This window comes from Arvicola amphibius, chromosome 10 (genome assembly GCF_903992535.2).
Source record: "Arvicola amphibius chromosome 10, mArvAmp1.2, whole genome shotgun sequence".
Classification (NCBI taxonomy): Eukaryota; Metazoa; Chordata; class Mammalia; order Rodentia; family Cricetidae; genus Arvicola; species Arvicola amphibius.
Window position 1 is genome coordinate 103,973,416 of NC_052056.1, and position 14,881 is coordinate 103,988,296.

General features: G+C 39.4%; 1 protein-coding gene across 3 annotated transcripts in view; it reads right to left on the reverse strand.

Moving 5' to 3' along the window:
- The window catches only part of LOC119825569 (cytochrome P450 3A11-like), a 794,398-nt gene that overhangs the window by 221,537 nt on the left and 557,980 nt on the right, over positions 1–14,881 (reverse strand). For 2 of the 3 annotated variants that reach the window (XM_038346521.2, XM_038346526.2), the window contains one exon: positions 5,935–6,034. In XM_038346521.2, the coding sequence (XP_038202449.1) occupies positions 5,935–6,034 (100 nt within the window). Of the gene's footprint in view, positions 1–2,451; positions 2,601–2,878; positions 2,968–3,055; positions 3,170–5,934; positions 6,035–14,881 lie in introns of all 3 variants that reach the window. The other variant, XM_038346523.2, reaches the window with a different exon arrangement.

Consider the following 14,881-nt stretch of genomic DNA (forward strand, 5'->3'; position numbering starts at 1 on the left):
TATATTGTAAAATAAAACTTTAAAACAACTAGCTCCAGGGCAGGAGAGATGACTCATTGGTAAAATATTTGCTGTGTAAGCATAAGATCTGAATTTGATACACAGCACCTTTGTAAAGACAAAGATGGGTGACAAACTCAGAAAGAAAGGACAATCACATAATCTCCCTCAGTTCCAGAGTCTAGCCTATAATGAGGTGTAAGTGTGGATATGGAATAATGCTCAAAAGGAGACAAGGAGATGATGATATTTGGTGTTGAGGATGGAATGTAGGGAAAAGGACACAAGAGCTGTGTATGGGAAAAGTAATTGACAGGGAAAATAGTAAAATCCCCAAAGAAGCACCACTGCTAACTGTACCCAGCACATACACAAAAAATTACTACACGGCCTGGAGAGATTGCTCAATAGTTAGAACAAGCTGCACTTGCAGACGACCAAGTTTTGATTCCCAACACCCATGTGGCTGCTCTTAACCATGCATAACTCCAGTTCCAGGAGATTTAATTCCCTTTTATGGCTTAGGCAGGCCCTTAATTCATGTGGTACACATATGTGTAGGTAAAACACCCATACACATAAAAAATAAATAAATCTTTTAAAAATGTTAAAGTAATTCAGCTATGTGAGAGAGATGATCTAAAAGCAGACATTCATATATCTAGCTTAGTTTTTTAACTGCATTAGGACTAAGGAAATTCTAATCAAAACCACAGGTCCAGCCTGCAGCACATCCACTAATCAGCAATGATCAAAATCATAGGAGAGCCAAGTGTTGGGTGGGACATGGAGAACTTGGAACTCTCCTGAATTTCCAGAAGACATACAAAAACCTGCATCTACTGTGGAAAACATATGTTTAGGTGTTTAATATGTTAAAATGGGGTTACTTTGTAATGTAGGAATGACAATTCTGAATATATCCTAAAACATAAAAACAAATATTTAAATGTAACCTTGTATTGAAATGCTCATAGCAGCAAAATTCATGGCAAACACAAAACTAACTTCAATGTCTATAAACTAATATAGAATATTACTCATTCATAGACATAGGAGACAGTTATAGTAGTGTCACTTAATAGTGTTCTAAATGACAGAGGCCTGTCACAGAAATGACATAGTCTTTCATCCCATTGATGTGAAATACTCAGAACATGTAAATATAGAGAAAGTGACTTGGTGGTTGCTCAGGTCAAGGCTGCTTGAAGGATGATGGTGCAAATGTGCAGCATGGCTAGAACAGAACACTCTGTAGTTGACATTGGTATCAGGGCGAGGTAGATCATCAGTCAGTGCAGACCCCTGAGTGATCAGAGTGCTGAGAATATGTAACTGTTGAGTGCTGAGTCCTATATGGAGCATCTCTATCAACACCCCTATCACCCTAGGCTCAAGGAACATCATGAAAACATGTGGGGTAAAGTAAGGGCCGGGACTGGTGGTGTGATGATGTGGGATTCTGTTCTGTGTACTATGAATGTTTTATTACCATTGGTTAATAAAGAAGCTTGTTTGGGCCTATGGCAGGGCAGAATATAGCCAGATGGGAAATCTGAACAGAGATATATAGAGAGGGTAGGCAGAGTCAGGGAAATGCCATGTATGTCCCAAAGGAGAAAGACACTGGAACTTTACCTGGTAAACCACAGCCTTGTAGTGAAATACAGAATAATAGAAATGGGCTAATTTAAGATATAAGAGCTAGCTAATAAGAAGCCAGAGCTAATAGGCCAAGAAGTAATGTAATTAATATGGTTTCTGTGTCATTACTTGAATCTGTGCAACCAGGAAACCAACAAGTAGTCTCTGTTTACATTGTTAAATACCATATTCTAGACATGGCCTGGCCCACTCTTGATCTGATCACCTACAAGAGATCACACCAATATTGGTCACTATCCTAGCAGGCAGAGATTGCTGGACTTACTGTTTGGCCAAAAAAAGGATTGGGACATTAAATAGACAGAAATATATGTGGGGGTATCTGAGGGAACTGGGGGTGAGAATTAGGGGAGGGTATAATCAAGATAGATTGTATACCTTTATGATATTGTCAAAGGACAAATAAAAGAATTCTAAAATAAAGAGAGGAGCAGTGTCTTAAGCCTTTAATCCCAGCACCCAGGAGGCAGAGGTAATGGGATCACTGTGAGTTCAAGGCCAGCCTGTTCTACATGGCAACTTCCAGGCTAGTTGAGCTACCCAGTGAGACTCCCTCTAAAAGAAAATTAAGTTCAGAAACAAAAGTAAGGAGGTACATGTTTTTGTGCCTTAAATATTGGATTGTGCCTTTATGTACAACATGATAAGCTTGTAAATTCCATGTCAGATGAATTATATACCAATAGAGCTGTTAGTTTTGGTAAGTGTGGAAGAGAAAGGCTGAACTTCAAACATGGCTACAGACAAGTGCACTGGGTTAAAAGGCAGAAGAACCATCATACATACCTACTGACATAAATAATGGCCTAAAAAAATCCACTTTTAATAGCTTCTTGGTCTTTTCCATAAAAGGATCATTTGGGTTGTTGAGGGAATTGACGTTCACACCAAATGCTGTGCTCGTGATCACATCCAAGCTGTAGGCCCCTAACACTCTGAGGAGATAGAGATGTGGGCATTTACCACATTCAGCAAGAAGCCTGAAATAATTTATATTCTTGGGCAAGACTGGTGAAATCACCTCAGTTGGCCAAGCACCTTCCCCTACTACCCACCCTTTACCCTAGTGAACTTGATACTGTCACATTTCTTTCTCAATTGTACATTTTGTCATCCAGTGTCTAAAAGGGAAGAAGGAGCAGCAGGACATGTGGGACACACAGAAGGATGGCCCTTCTTCTCCCAGAACCACAGTGGATGTACCACTACTCACTCTTTCATGGTGATAGGCTTGCCTTTCTCTGCCTCTCTTCTCAAGTATTTTACCAAAATATCTCCATGTTGTTCAATGATGGGGAACATCTAAGCACAAAACACAACGGCACCCATGGTTGTTAGGTGTGAAGACGCAAGTCACACAAACATTTCAGCTAGAAATCCTTTTAGTCACCTCTTTGAGTTTTCCACTGGTGAAGGCAGGAGACAGCAAGGCTCGAATTCTCTTCCACTCCTCATCTTTAGATAGAGAGACAGCTTTATTCATTATCCCCGCTGGGGCAAAACTCTAGAGTCAGAAAATGTAAATATTGTTCTCTGTTAGTCCAGACTTTTCCATGGTTGCAATGTGCTAGGTGAATAATGGTGTATAACAATTTGTTCGTGACTGTTTATTATAGATCAAGCCTCATCCTAGATGCAAAAATGGTCAGAATTTCCTCAGAACCTTTAAGACATCAGGTGCTCACTGGGATGCCTGTTGAACTTTTAAACATTTTTATTCCAGGATCCTTGTAAATTTAAATCTTCCTGTGGTTTACATATTTGTTTCAGGGTTGTGGGAGGGGGCAGAGAAGATGGGAACAAAACATAGTAGATTCTCCAGAGTTATGTAGATGACAAATGGCTTGGGGATAAATAGAAAGTGAACTTGACATCACACAAGTTCTCCAACTCCATATTTACAGCATAGGCAATGTCAAAATTGGTGCCTTGATATGGTGGGTGTGAGTATGCACATGTGTGCATATGCAAGTTCATGTATTTGTGTGTGTGTGTGTGTGTAGAGTAGAACACTGGTGTGCATTCTCATTTCTAGAGCTGAGGTCTGACGTCTTCCTCTATACCTCTACTGTATTTTTAGGCAGGGTGTCTCAATGAATATAGAAGGATCTGGTTTGGATAGAGTACCTAGCCAGCAAGCCTCTAGGACCCACCTACTTCCAAATACAGCTCAGAAATAACACATACATGCTGTTCCACACAGCTTTTATGTGGATGCTGGGGATCTATACTCAGGTCCTTTTCCAATAAAGCCATTTCCCTAGCCTGAGACAATTTAAGGATTTGATCTTTGGTTTTTTTTCCTAGATTTATTATAGTATTGTTTGTATGTATGTATGCATGTGTGTATTAATGTATGTACATATGTATGCAGTGTAATCAGAGGCCAGAGGAGTGAGTTGGATCTCCTAAAGCAGGATTTGAGCTACTGGATGTGGATGTAGACAACCAATCCCCCATCCTCTTTTAGAACTTTCAGCCACTAAGTCATCTCTCTAGAGCCTGGTTTATTTGGTTTGGGGTTGTTTGTTTAGGAAAAGTGTTGTAGGAATCATTTTTTCTTAATTTTTTCTTCAGTGATAAAAGCGAAAATGTAATTCTATTTCCATGGTGGGAACTTTATTCTATTTTCCACATTTATACTTTATACTAATGTGGAGTTTCACATCTGCCCTTATATTAAAGCACTCAGCACAACAGGAAGAAATGTAACTGGCTTCCTTTGATGAAGTCAGCTGTAAACTAGGCCTTCAGCCAACTCCACCACATGACCAAAAGCTGAATGAGGGCCAGAGAGATGGCTCAGTAGGTAAATGTGCTTGCTGCCTAGCCCAACAACCTGAGTTCATTCCCCAGGATGCAGGGGGTAGGAAAAGGGAATCACAAGTTTCTCCAGACAGAACAGTGGGATAGCTATGCTTTAAAAAGAGAGAACATTGAACTAAGTATTATATCTCACAAACATTTAACAAAATAAAATCATAGATTTAAGAGCTAATCTCAAAAGGATATTATTTTACACAAGAAAATCCACACAAAGGGACCAGGTGACTAGTCATCAACTTGACACTGTCCACACAATACACTGAGAAAGAAAAATGGATACAAAATGAGAGGAGAAGGCAGGCTGTACGTGGAGGGCAGGGAGCTGTGCTCTATTCTGTGTGTTTGTCACCTCACTAATCTAGATCTGTGAAAAACTGCACTGTACCACACAGACATAAGAAAGAACCTGTGAAATAGGAAATATAAACACAATCTAGATGACAACAGTGTCCATCTACAATTATATTACAATAATATAGTATATTTATACTTTTTCATTACCAAAATGAATACCCAGGCCCTGCTTGTATATCATTGTTCAAACCACTGTGAATCAACATTTATTTCATTTTTAAAATTTACTAAATAGCCAAAGAGGTGGCAGTGCATGCTCTTATACCCAGCACTCAAGAAGCAGAGTCAGGCAGATCTCTATGAGTTCAAGACATCCTGGCCTACAGAGTAAGTTCCAGAATAGTCAGAGCTACAAAGAGATACACTGCCTCTGAAGAACCAAAGCAAACAAAATACAATCAATTCATAAAAATAAAGTTTTATATTTTTAAAGGGGGAGTCTTTGGTGATGGTTCAACAGTTAAGGGTGCTTGCTGATCTTCTGGAGGAGACAGGTCCCAGCACCCATGTCAGCCCCCTCCAACTGCTTGAAATATTAGCTCCTGTGGAGCTTAACCCTTTTTGGACTTCCACAGGAACCTACACATGTATGGCATTTACTTTTACAGACATATGCTGTGGGACAATGGTCTTGTACTCTTTAAAGGTTGTCAGTTGTACTGGTTTAACAAAATGCTGATTGGCCAGTAGTCAGGCAGAAAGTATAGTTGAAGCAACCAAGTAGTAAGTAGAGGCAGGGTGATGAGAAGAGGAGAAATCTGGGAAGAGGAAAGACTCAGTCTGCATTCCTCACCCAGACACAGAGGAAGCAGGATGAAACTGGTTCGCTGATAGAAGGTATCAAGCCATGTGACTAGCACAGACAAGAATTATGGATTACTGTGAGGTGTAAGAATTAGTTAAAAAGGAAGCCTGAGATAATAGGCCAATCAGTTTATAATTCATGTAAGCATCTTTGTGTTTCTTTGGCACTGTACAGCTGCAGGACTGGGCAGGATAGAACCCCTGTCAATAGACATACATATATACATATAAATAAAAGTAGCAAAAACAAGTCTTTAAATTTTTTAAATTAAAATAGTTACATACCCGTCGGTTTGTGAACACAGAATAGCAGTCCTTCACTAGTACATTTTTGATCATCTCTGTGTCCATGATAGCTAACATAGGTGTTGGACCGTCAAACAACCTGTGAAAGGAAAACAACTGATTAACCCAAGCCAGGTTCTTAAGTGGGAGCCCAAATCCTCACTTTGATTCCAATGTTGTGTGACCCTCACTCTGGTTATACAACATGTTGTCACGCTAATTTAAGTCCAACTTTGGGAGTCTGACCACAGATCCATGGAGTCTTTGTAAAGTGACAGGTGATGTCATTGAAGACACAATGAGTCACTTAAAGACAAAACATTTGTAGTGAGAATTTTGTAGAGTCATTGTATCTCAGGTAAACATTAGGATGAAAAAGTTGTTTCTCTCTGTATGTAGGGTAATGGCAGAATGTATGAGTTCCTTGTTCAAGTCTCCTAGACCATGAAGAAAATCATAATTGGGAATGGTGATTGTTTTCTATGACTTATAGTTGTTTTCTCTATGGGATTTCCATCCATTGCATGTCTTTTGTCACAGTACTATCAAGGCATGCTTGGAGAACTTGAATTATTGGCTACTACAAAGAAAGCACAATAAGGACTGGAATTTCAGGGGTGTGATTATTTCTTTCAGAGAACATATAGAATAGATCAAAGTGGCTTTGGCATGAGGAACTTGTTGTACTCCAAACACAACCTTTGTGTAGAATCAACAAATATGTTTCTGAACAGAGATTTGAGGTTTAGTTCCCAGAAACTGTTCCTCCCTGTTTTCAGAGAGCCTCAAATTAAATTCTGGGATTTCTTTCCTTTGAACATCCCACACAACAGGGAGCACCAGAGATTTGGTGCCCAGTGTCATGGGTTCAAAGATGAGAGAGGTCTAGACACTCCAGGACTGGTGTAGAGTGTGCTCAGAGCAGGGATTTCTTCAGCATAGAAACAGGACTTGGGGATTTCCCATCTCAGGAGCAGCAATATTCTGGTTACTTAGTGTTTTTTTTTTTTTAAAGGAAATTGAGTGAATGTGAAAGAAAAACAGTATACAGGACTTTTGGTAAAAGTTAACAGACATTGTTATTGCTTTCATACAACTCTCTAGGTTCAGTGAAAACTCGGGGTATGGAAGCCAGTGTTGAGAGCCTATTGAGCTCATATGAGAGAAGAGCCTATACATTCCCCAAAATCAGTCAAAACTGGTCTCTATGTAATTTGATCTCAAATGCTCTGGATCCACTGCAGAGTGAGGAATCACAGAAAGGTCCATCTGAATTTGAACAGGGAGTAAAAAGGAAAGCATTCAGGCTCACAATTGTCAGTCAGTAGAGGAGAATGTTTCCTCACAGGAAGACAGGAATGTTGTTTCAGAGAAAGAAGAAAGTGAGGAGGGTCAAAGTAACGGAGATGTGTTGATGGAGTGGCAGGCTGTGTCCCACCACCCGGCTAGCTTTACCCAAAATAATTACACAGAAACTGTATTCTTTTAAATACTGCCTGCCCCCTGGCCTGTTATCTGTAGCTTTTTATTGGTTGATTCTCATATCTTGCTTTAACCCATATTTAGTAATTTATATAGCACCACGAGGTGGATCGCTTACCAGGAGAGATCCTAATCTGCGTCCATCTCACAGAGGAGAAGCATGGCTACTCCATATAGTGACTGCCTGAAGCGTCTGCCTCACTCTTTCCCAGAATTCTGTTCTGTTTACTCTGCCTACCTAATTTTCTGTTCTATTGGGCCAAGCAGTTTCTTTATTAATTAACCAATGAAAGTAACACATAGACACTCCTCCATCATTTCCCTGCCATTCCCCCGCAGCTTCTTTCTACAGATTGGCGCTCCAACGTGGTGACTAAATCCACTTAAAAACCTGAGAGGGCTTTAAATAAAGGAGAGAGAGAGAGTTTAACACAGCTTTTTTGCTGTTTGCTAGGATTTGCCGTAGAGATTTCCTGTATGTGCCTTAGAGATTTCCTTTTATGGCAATAGCGGCAGAAAAAAAAGCTGAGTCATTTTAAAATGCAGCTTCCTGGTGCTGTGCCGCCAGTGCAAACTCTGGCTTTAAAGCATTTCAATGGCTTTTATGGGACTGGATGCTTGTGTGCCCACTCAGGATCGGAAAGAAACTACTCTGAGACCATGCCAATGGCTCACTGCTCCCTGCCTGCACGTGGGCAGATGGCGGAATCAGGCTTAGGCGAGGAGGAGAGCATGGTGGATTTCTGCCGCCATAGAGAGAGATGTTTTCAGACTGCGCAGTGCTCTGTGTGTCAGATTTGGCTGTAACTTGGATGAAAAGTGTTTCTATGCTGCACGCTCAGTCTCAGAATTAAGCTGCTGAGTGTGGCTCCAATGTGGACTGCTGTGTGCCTGGAACTGTTGCGGCTCAGGGGCACCAAATGACTGAGGCAGGAGCGGCTCTGGCTCTGCTCCGCCATCATGGTGAACTGTGCTGACCTCAGGCAGGAACTATCGGAAATACCATAATAACAGCGCAGTTAAGGTTTAGACTTGGCTGGAAACAGACAGTACCGTATTACCTCTACATGGCGCGACTTAAGTTTTTAAGAAGTGCTTAGCATTTTAAGAAGTGCTCCTGGATAGTAAAAAAATTACAGATTCACAATAAAAAAGATTCAGACATAGAAGGCCTTTAAATGGCTCACAATGTTGGATGAATGTACGTAGGCTTGAGAGAGAGAAAAAAATATAGAGAATAAAGTTAATGCCTTTAAGAAAGGGTAAAGTCTTTTTTTAAAAAATATTTATTTATTTATTATGTATACAATATTCTGTCTGTGCGTGTGCCTGAAGGCCAGAAGAGGGCACCAGACCCCATTACAGATAGTTGTGAGCCACCATGTGGTTGCTGGGAATTGAACTCAGGACCTTTGGAAGAGCAGGCAGCGCTCTTAACCACTGAGCCATCTCTCCAGCCCCAGGTAAAGTCTTTAAAGAGACAAAATAAAGTAAAGTGACAGAGTAAAAATAAGCTACGTAAAAATGGAAAATTCACAGAGAGTCTGGATTATGTATTTTATTGTGTTTTCTTTGAAATTTTTGAGTGTAAAGGAGCTAAGTACAGAGAGACATTTCATTATATGGGCTGCCAGGCTGGACCAGAATGGACATCTTAATGGTATGACTTCAGAATTTGGATCTAAGAACATGATGTTTTGGAAAAGAGTTTCTTCTTTTGTTTTCACAGAGGATGAGACTCTGTGGATTGCTTCTATCCCAATATGGTATGATAGACCACGCCCTCCTGAAGGGTTGCTATGAACACCTTCAAAAATTACTTCACTCAACTGCCGACTGAGATGAACCTGGAACACAGGTTATACCATGAAAGACCTAAATAACAGCACCCCCATTCAGCAGGAAGCATTTTGGAGAGAAATAACTGCGCCCACATTCCCAAATATTGTTTATGAATATTCTTTTACATTTAAAGGGGGATATGATATAGATATGAATAATTTGCATTGGTATGGATTTTAAGGTTAATTTTGTTATATGTATATGTATTTCTGATCTTGATTAAGCTATTGTAATTGTGTAGTTCATTTTAAAAAATGTAATGTATAATTAGGAAATATAGGTTAATGGATAATCATCAATATAGTCAAGCTTAAAGTCATGTTAGTTAGATTTTCTAGATTATATATAGAGATATATTTTAGTTAAATAGGCATTCTTCATATCTTTCAAAGACTACAGAACATGACATTTAAGATTTTTAATAACTTAGGGTTTTTCATGACAATGAGACATGTCTGCTCCTGGCAGCACCAATCTACTTCAAGAGGTGGATGGGCATCGAAGAGGCTCCTTATGGAGTTTTATAGCCATTTGGGCAAGAAACTGCTCTTGCCTGGACTATTGTATAAACTGGACACAAAGAACCCGCAGAAAGAGGACTGCTGAACTTGCCTAAAGGTGAGATGGTCTTTCGGGGTTCCTGATTCGTGAAAGAGTCTGCGAGATGTTCTGCAGGACACAGCAGAAAGTGACTGAACTGTCTTTGGAATTTCCTGCTTCATGGAAATGTCTGCTAGACACTATGGGCCTGAAGGCCGAAGATGGATGCCCCAACGGTACAGAGGAACTTTGGGTGACTGTCCAGGCAGTGAGTTGTCTCTGTCATTTCTAGAGTTTGAAAGTTGCATATTTCTTGTTTACTTAGGTAGTATTATATCCTTCTGGAGTCTTTGATGGAGTTGAAGAATAAATAGATAGTTATAGCTTTCCTTAGTTATGATAAAAGATAAAATAGATCTAAATATTGTAACTGTAATTCTTGCTTGATAACTGTTTTTGTTACATGTAATTTTACTATGTTAAAGTTAAAGCCTTTCTTTTTTGTTTAAACAGAAAAAGGGGAAATGATGGAGGAGTGTCTATGTGTTACTTTCACTGGTTAATTAATAAAGAAACTGCTTGGCCCAATAGACCAGAAAATTAGGTAGGCAGAGTAGACAGAACAGAATTCTGGGAAAGAGTTGGGGAGACGCTTCAGGCAGTCGCCATAGTGAGTTGCCATGCTTCTCTCTGAGATGGACGCAGGTTAAGACCTCTCCTGGTAAGCCACCCCTCGTGGTGCTATATAAATTATTAAACATGGGTTAATTAGCCAATAAGAGGCTGAAACTATGGGCCAGGCAGTGTTTTAAAAGAATACAGTTTCCGTGTAATTATTTTGGGTAAAGCTAGCCGGGTGGCGGGACACAGCCTGCGGCTCCATCTACAGAGATGAGACACTGATAGTAACAATTAATAAATGGGATCTTTTGATACTGAAAAGCTTCTGTAAGGCAAAGGACATGGCCAAAAAGACAAAATGGTAGCCTATAAAATGGGGAAAGATCTTCACCAACCCCACATTGGACAGAGGACTGACCTCTAAAATTTATAAAGAACTCAAGTAACTAGATATCAAAATACTAAATATTCTAATTAAAAACTGGGGTATGGATCAATACAGAGTATTCTCAACAGAAGAATCTAAAATGAATGAAAGACACTTAAGGAATTTTTCAACATCTTTAGTCATCACAGAAATGCAAATCAAAATAACTCTGAGATACTATGTTACCCCTGTCAAAATAGCTAAGATCAAAAATACTGTTGACAGCTTATACTGGAGAGGATGTAAGTAAGTGGAACACTCCTCCACTGCTGGTGGGAATGTAAAGTCATGCAGCCACTTTTGAAATCAGTATGGCTGTTTCTCAGAAAACTGGGAATCAACCTACCTCAAGACCTAACCATACCACTCTTGGTCATACACCCAATGGATGCACAATCATACCATAAGGGCATTATCTCCACTATGTTCATAACAGCATTATTTATAATAGCCAGAACCTGGAAGCACCCTAGACACCCCTCAACTGAAGAGTGGATAAAGAAAATGTGGTACATTTACACAATGAAGGACTACTCAGCAGTAAAAAAAATGACATTTTGAAATTACAGACACATGGATGAACTAGAAAAACCATCCTGAGTTAGTTAACCCAGACCCAGAAAGACATACATGATATGTAGTCACTTATAAGTGGATATTAGACAAAGCAAAGGATAAATAGGTTACATTCCTCAGCTTGGGGAAGCTAGGTGAAAAGGAGGACTCTAAGAGGGACAACGTGGAGGACACCAGGAAGGGGAAATAGTGATGATCTAATGGGTGAACTGAGAGGGGATATAAGGGAGGGATGGAGGATGGGAACATGAGGTATCAGATGGCCAAGTTGGGGGAGGGACAGAGAGGGAGAGCAATGAAAGAGATATTGTGATAGAGGGAGCCAGTATTTTAGGGAAAAGCCTGTTACTAGGGAAACTCCTAGGAATACACAAGGATGACCCCAAGTAAGACTCCTAGCAATAGTGGCAAGGATGCTTGAACTGGCCTTGCCCTGTAATCAGATTGGTGACCCCCACCAAAGCCCATCATAGAAACTACATCCAGTATCTGATGGAAGGAGATGCAGTGATCCACAGCCAAGCACTGGGCTGAGTTCCTGGAGTTCGGTTGATGAGAAGGAGAAGAGATCATATGAGCAAGGATGGTTAAGATCATCATGCAGAAAACCACAGAGACAGCCAACTTGTGCTAGCAGTAGTTTACTGACTCTGGGATGACCTCTGGGGAACCTTCATGGGACCAAACTAGGCCACCTGAATGTGGGTGACAGTTGTGTGGCTAGTTCTGTTTGGGGGTTCCCTAGCAGTGGGATGAGGACTTTTCCTGGGTTTATGAACTTGATTTTTGGAACCCATTACCAATGGTGGATTCTCTTTTCCAGGAAGACTCAGCGGGGAGGGACTTGGTCCTGTCTCAACTTGGTATCCCAGACTTTGTTGACTCCCTAAGGGAGGTATTTTCTCCTCTGAGGAGTGGATGGGGGCTCACACAGGGGAATCTGGGGAGGTGGGAGAAGGAAATAGATGGGGAATTGGGGTTGCAGTGTAAAAATGATTTTTAAAATTAAATAATAAAAAGAAAATAAAAATAAAAATAACAGATACTCATCTTTTCTTCCTTCAGATGATACAATCTTAGAGATGCTAAAGGTTGAAACACTAGTTGCACAGTTGCAAAAATCAAACATGCAAATAGACAAACTCCAGAGACAAAGATTAAGAGAAATTAAAAGAGAAATCTTCCCAGGAGAAAAGAGAAAAGGAGAAGAAACTTGAAAAGAAATTCTCCCAGCAAAATAGGGAAGTGTTTAATCAAGATAAAAGGCTTTTCCCTGTAGAAGAAGGGACACATATAATCAAGGCTTACAAATAGGAAGGCTCAAGAGATGAATAATGAAGGGAGAGAAAATCCTTTTCCCTGTGGAAATAGAGGAAGGGCAAAGGCCACATTCAATAGAAAAAGGAATTCATGTCTGCTACCCAGAACTCTCTGTCTGGGTGATGCCTCAGTGCTTTCTGCAAGGGCCAGCAAGTGCAGAGAGGCAACACTTGAATTCCAGAGAATGATGGGTGGGCTCCTCTGCTGCAGCTGGAGGTAGAACTTAGAATTTTGGCTCAGAACTTAGAATTTTCTTGTTTGTTTAATTTTAGTTTAAATGGTTTTCCCTTGGAGAGGGAATAACTCAATTTAAAATGTTCCTTCATGGGAAATGTTTTTCTCCTAATAGTGGGAATAACTCATTATCAATAATCCCTTCATGGGAGAAAAAATTGAAGCAAGCCCACTTTTAGTACAGAAAACAACTGTAATCAGGGCATGAAGTACTAAGCCAAAGCTCTTTACATTTCCAGATGTATAATCATTCATTATATGGAAGCTGTTCTCTTCTCTTGATCATCTGATTAATGCTTAAATGAACGTTAAATTTTCATAATAAATGACCTAAACAAAAATTCATAATTTTGAAGTATGTTACCAGGTATAATCTTGTCTATTTATCACCAGTGGGTATTTGATTCTGCTTTTTATGTTGCTTTCCAGAGGTTCTTGTTTAAATTCTATAAAATGTAGTACCTGAAGAAGAGCAGATTTTTTTATGGTATTAACTATCATGACTGTGAAGGCTAAGCTCATGGAAATAATATCTTAATGAAAAAGAACCTACAAAAATTATTTTTCCACTAAATAAAATACAGGTTAATTGTTTCACCCTGTTAATAATTAGCAGGCCAATTTAACATGTTTCTTGGGATCTATAAAAAGGATCCTCTTTTTAAGATTCAAAAGAAATACTCCATGGGTGTTGCCTTAAGTTAACTCTTAAAATCAGATAGAGATTGTTTTTTAATGCTTTTATATTGACTTTTAAAAAAGGACAAAGAGAGTGTTCATACACAAATTCCACATATTCCTCGAAATGATTGTCCCCACTCTGGGTTATACAGTCCACATTAATATTCTTACAAGTTCAGCACTCACTCATAAAATGATGTTAGAAATGATATACATTCCTAAAATGGGTAATGAAAAAATTGTCAATAAAAACACAGGGTATTTAGATTGCCCAGACAAGGCAGAAACTGGCTACCCCAATTTGAATTAGCGGCCAATGCTGGAATCCCAACTGCTCTGCCTTTAAAAATCGTTTACTAATAAGCCTGTGTGGGTGGAGCAGTGGCCCATAATTTAAAAAAAATTACAGGCACTTGAGCAACTAGGACAAAATAGTCAGATGCTAAACACTTGAAAAAACTACAAATCCTTGGCATTCTCCTCTATTTGTAATAAAATAAATCTTAAAAATTGTGGTGATGGCCTATTTAAAAAACTGTAAACCAAGTAATTCAACCCATGGGTCCTTTACAGTCTAGAATCCCATTATTTTCTTTATTGCCTAAGCCTTGGATTATAATAGTTTTTAATTTAAAGGATGACTTTTTTTGCTATTCACTTGCCACAACTAGATAGAGAAAAAAATATGCTTTTACAGTTCGTACTTATAATAATGCCCAGCCTGTAAAAATGATACAAATGGAGTTGGGAGGTGGTGGTGCACACCTTTAATCCCAGCACTCGGGAGGTAGAGGTAGGCAGATCTCTATGAGTTTGAGACCAGCCTGGTCTGCAAGAGCTAGTTCCAGAACAGGCTCCAAAGCTACAGAGAAACCCTGTCTTGAAAAGGAAACATACAAAAAATAAAAAACAAAGCCAAAACAAAAAAGGTATAAATGGAAAATACTTCCCCAGGGAATGTTAAATAGTTCAACTTTATGTCAATATTTTGTAAATAAACCACTAGAAGTAGTTCATAAACAGTTTATTTAATCCATTCTTTATCATTCTGTTGAAGGATCATTGATCACAGTGTGAACCCAGAGATTGTATTAAATAAAATCAACCATTGGTTAAGAGTCAGAACCAACAGCTAGTTGGCAGGAAGTAGTCACAGAGAGTTATAGTGAGTCTGGCCAACAGATAAATGCACAGGAAATAGTAAGGGGGGAACTTTCATTTTGG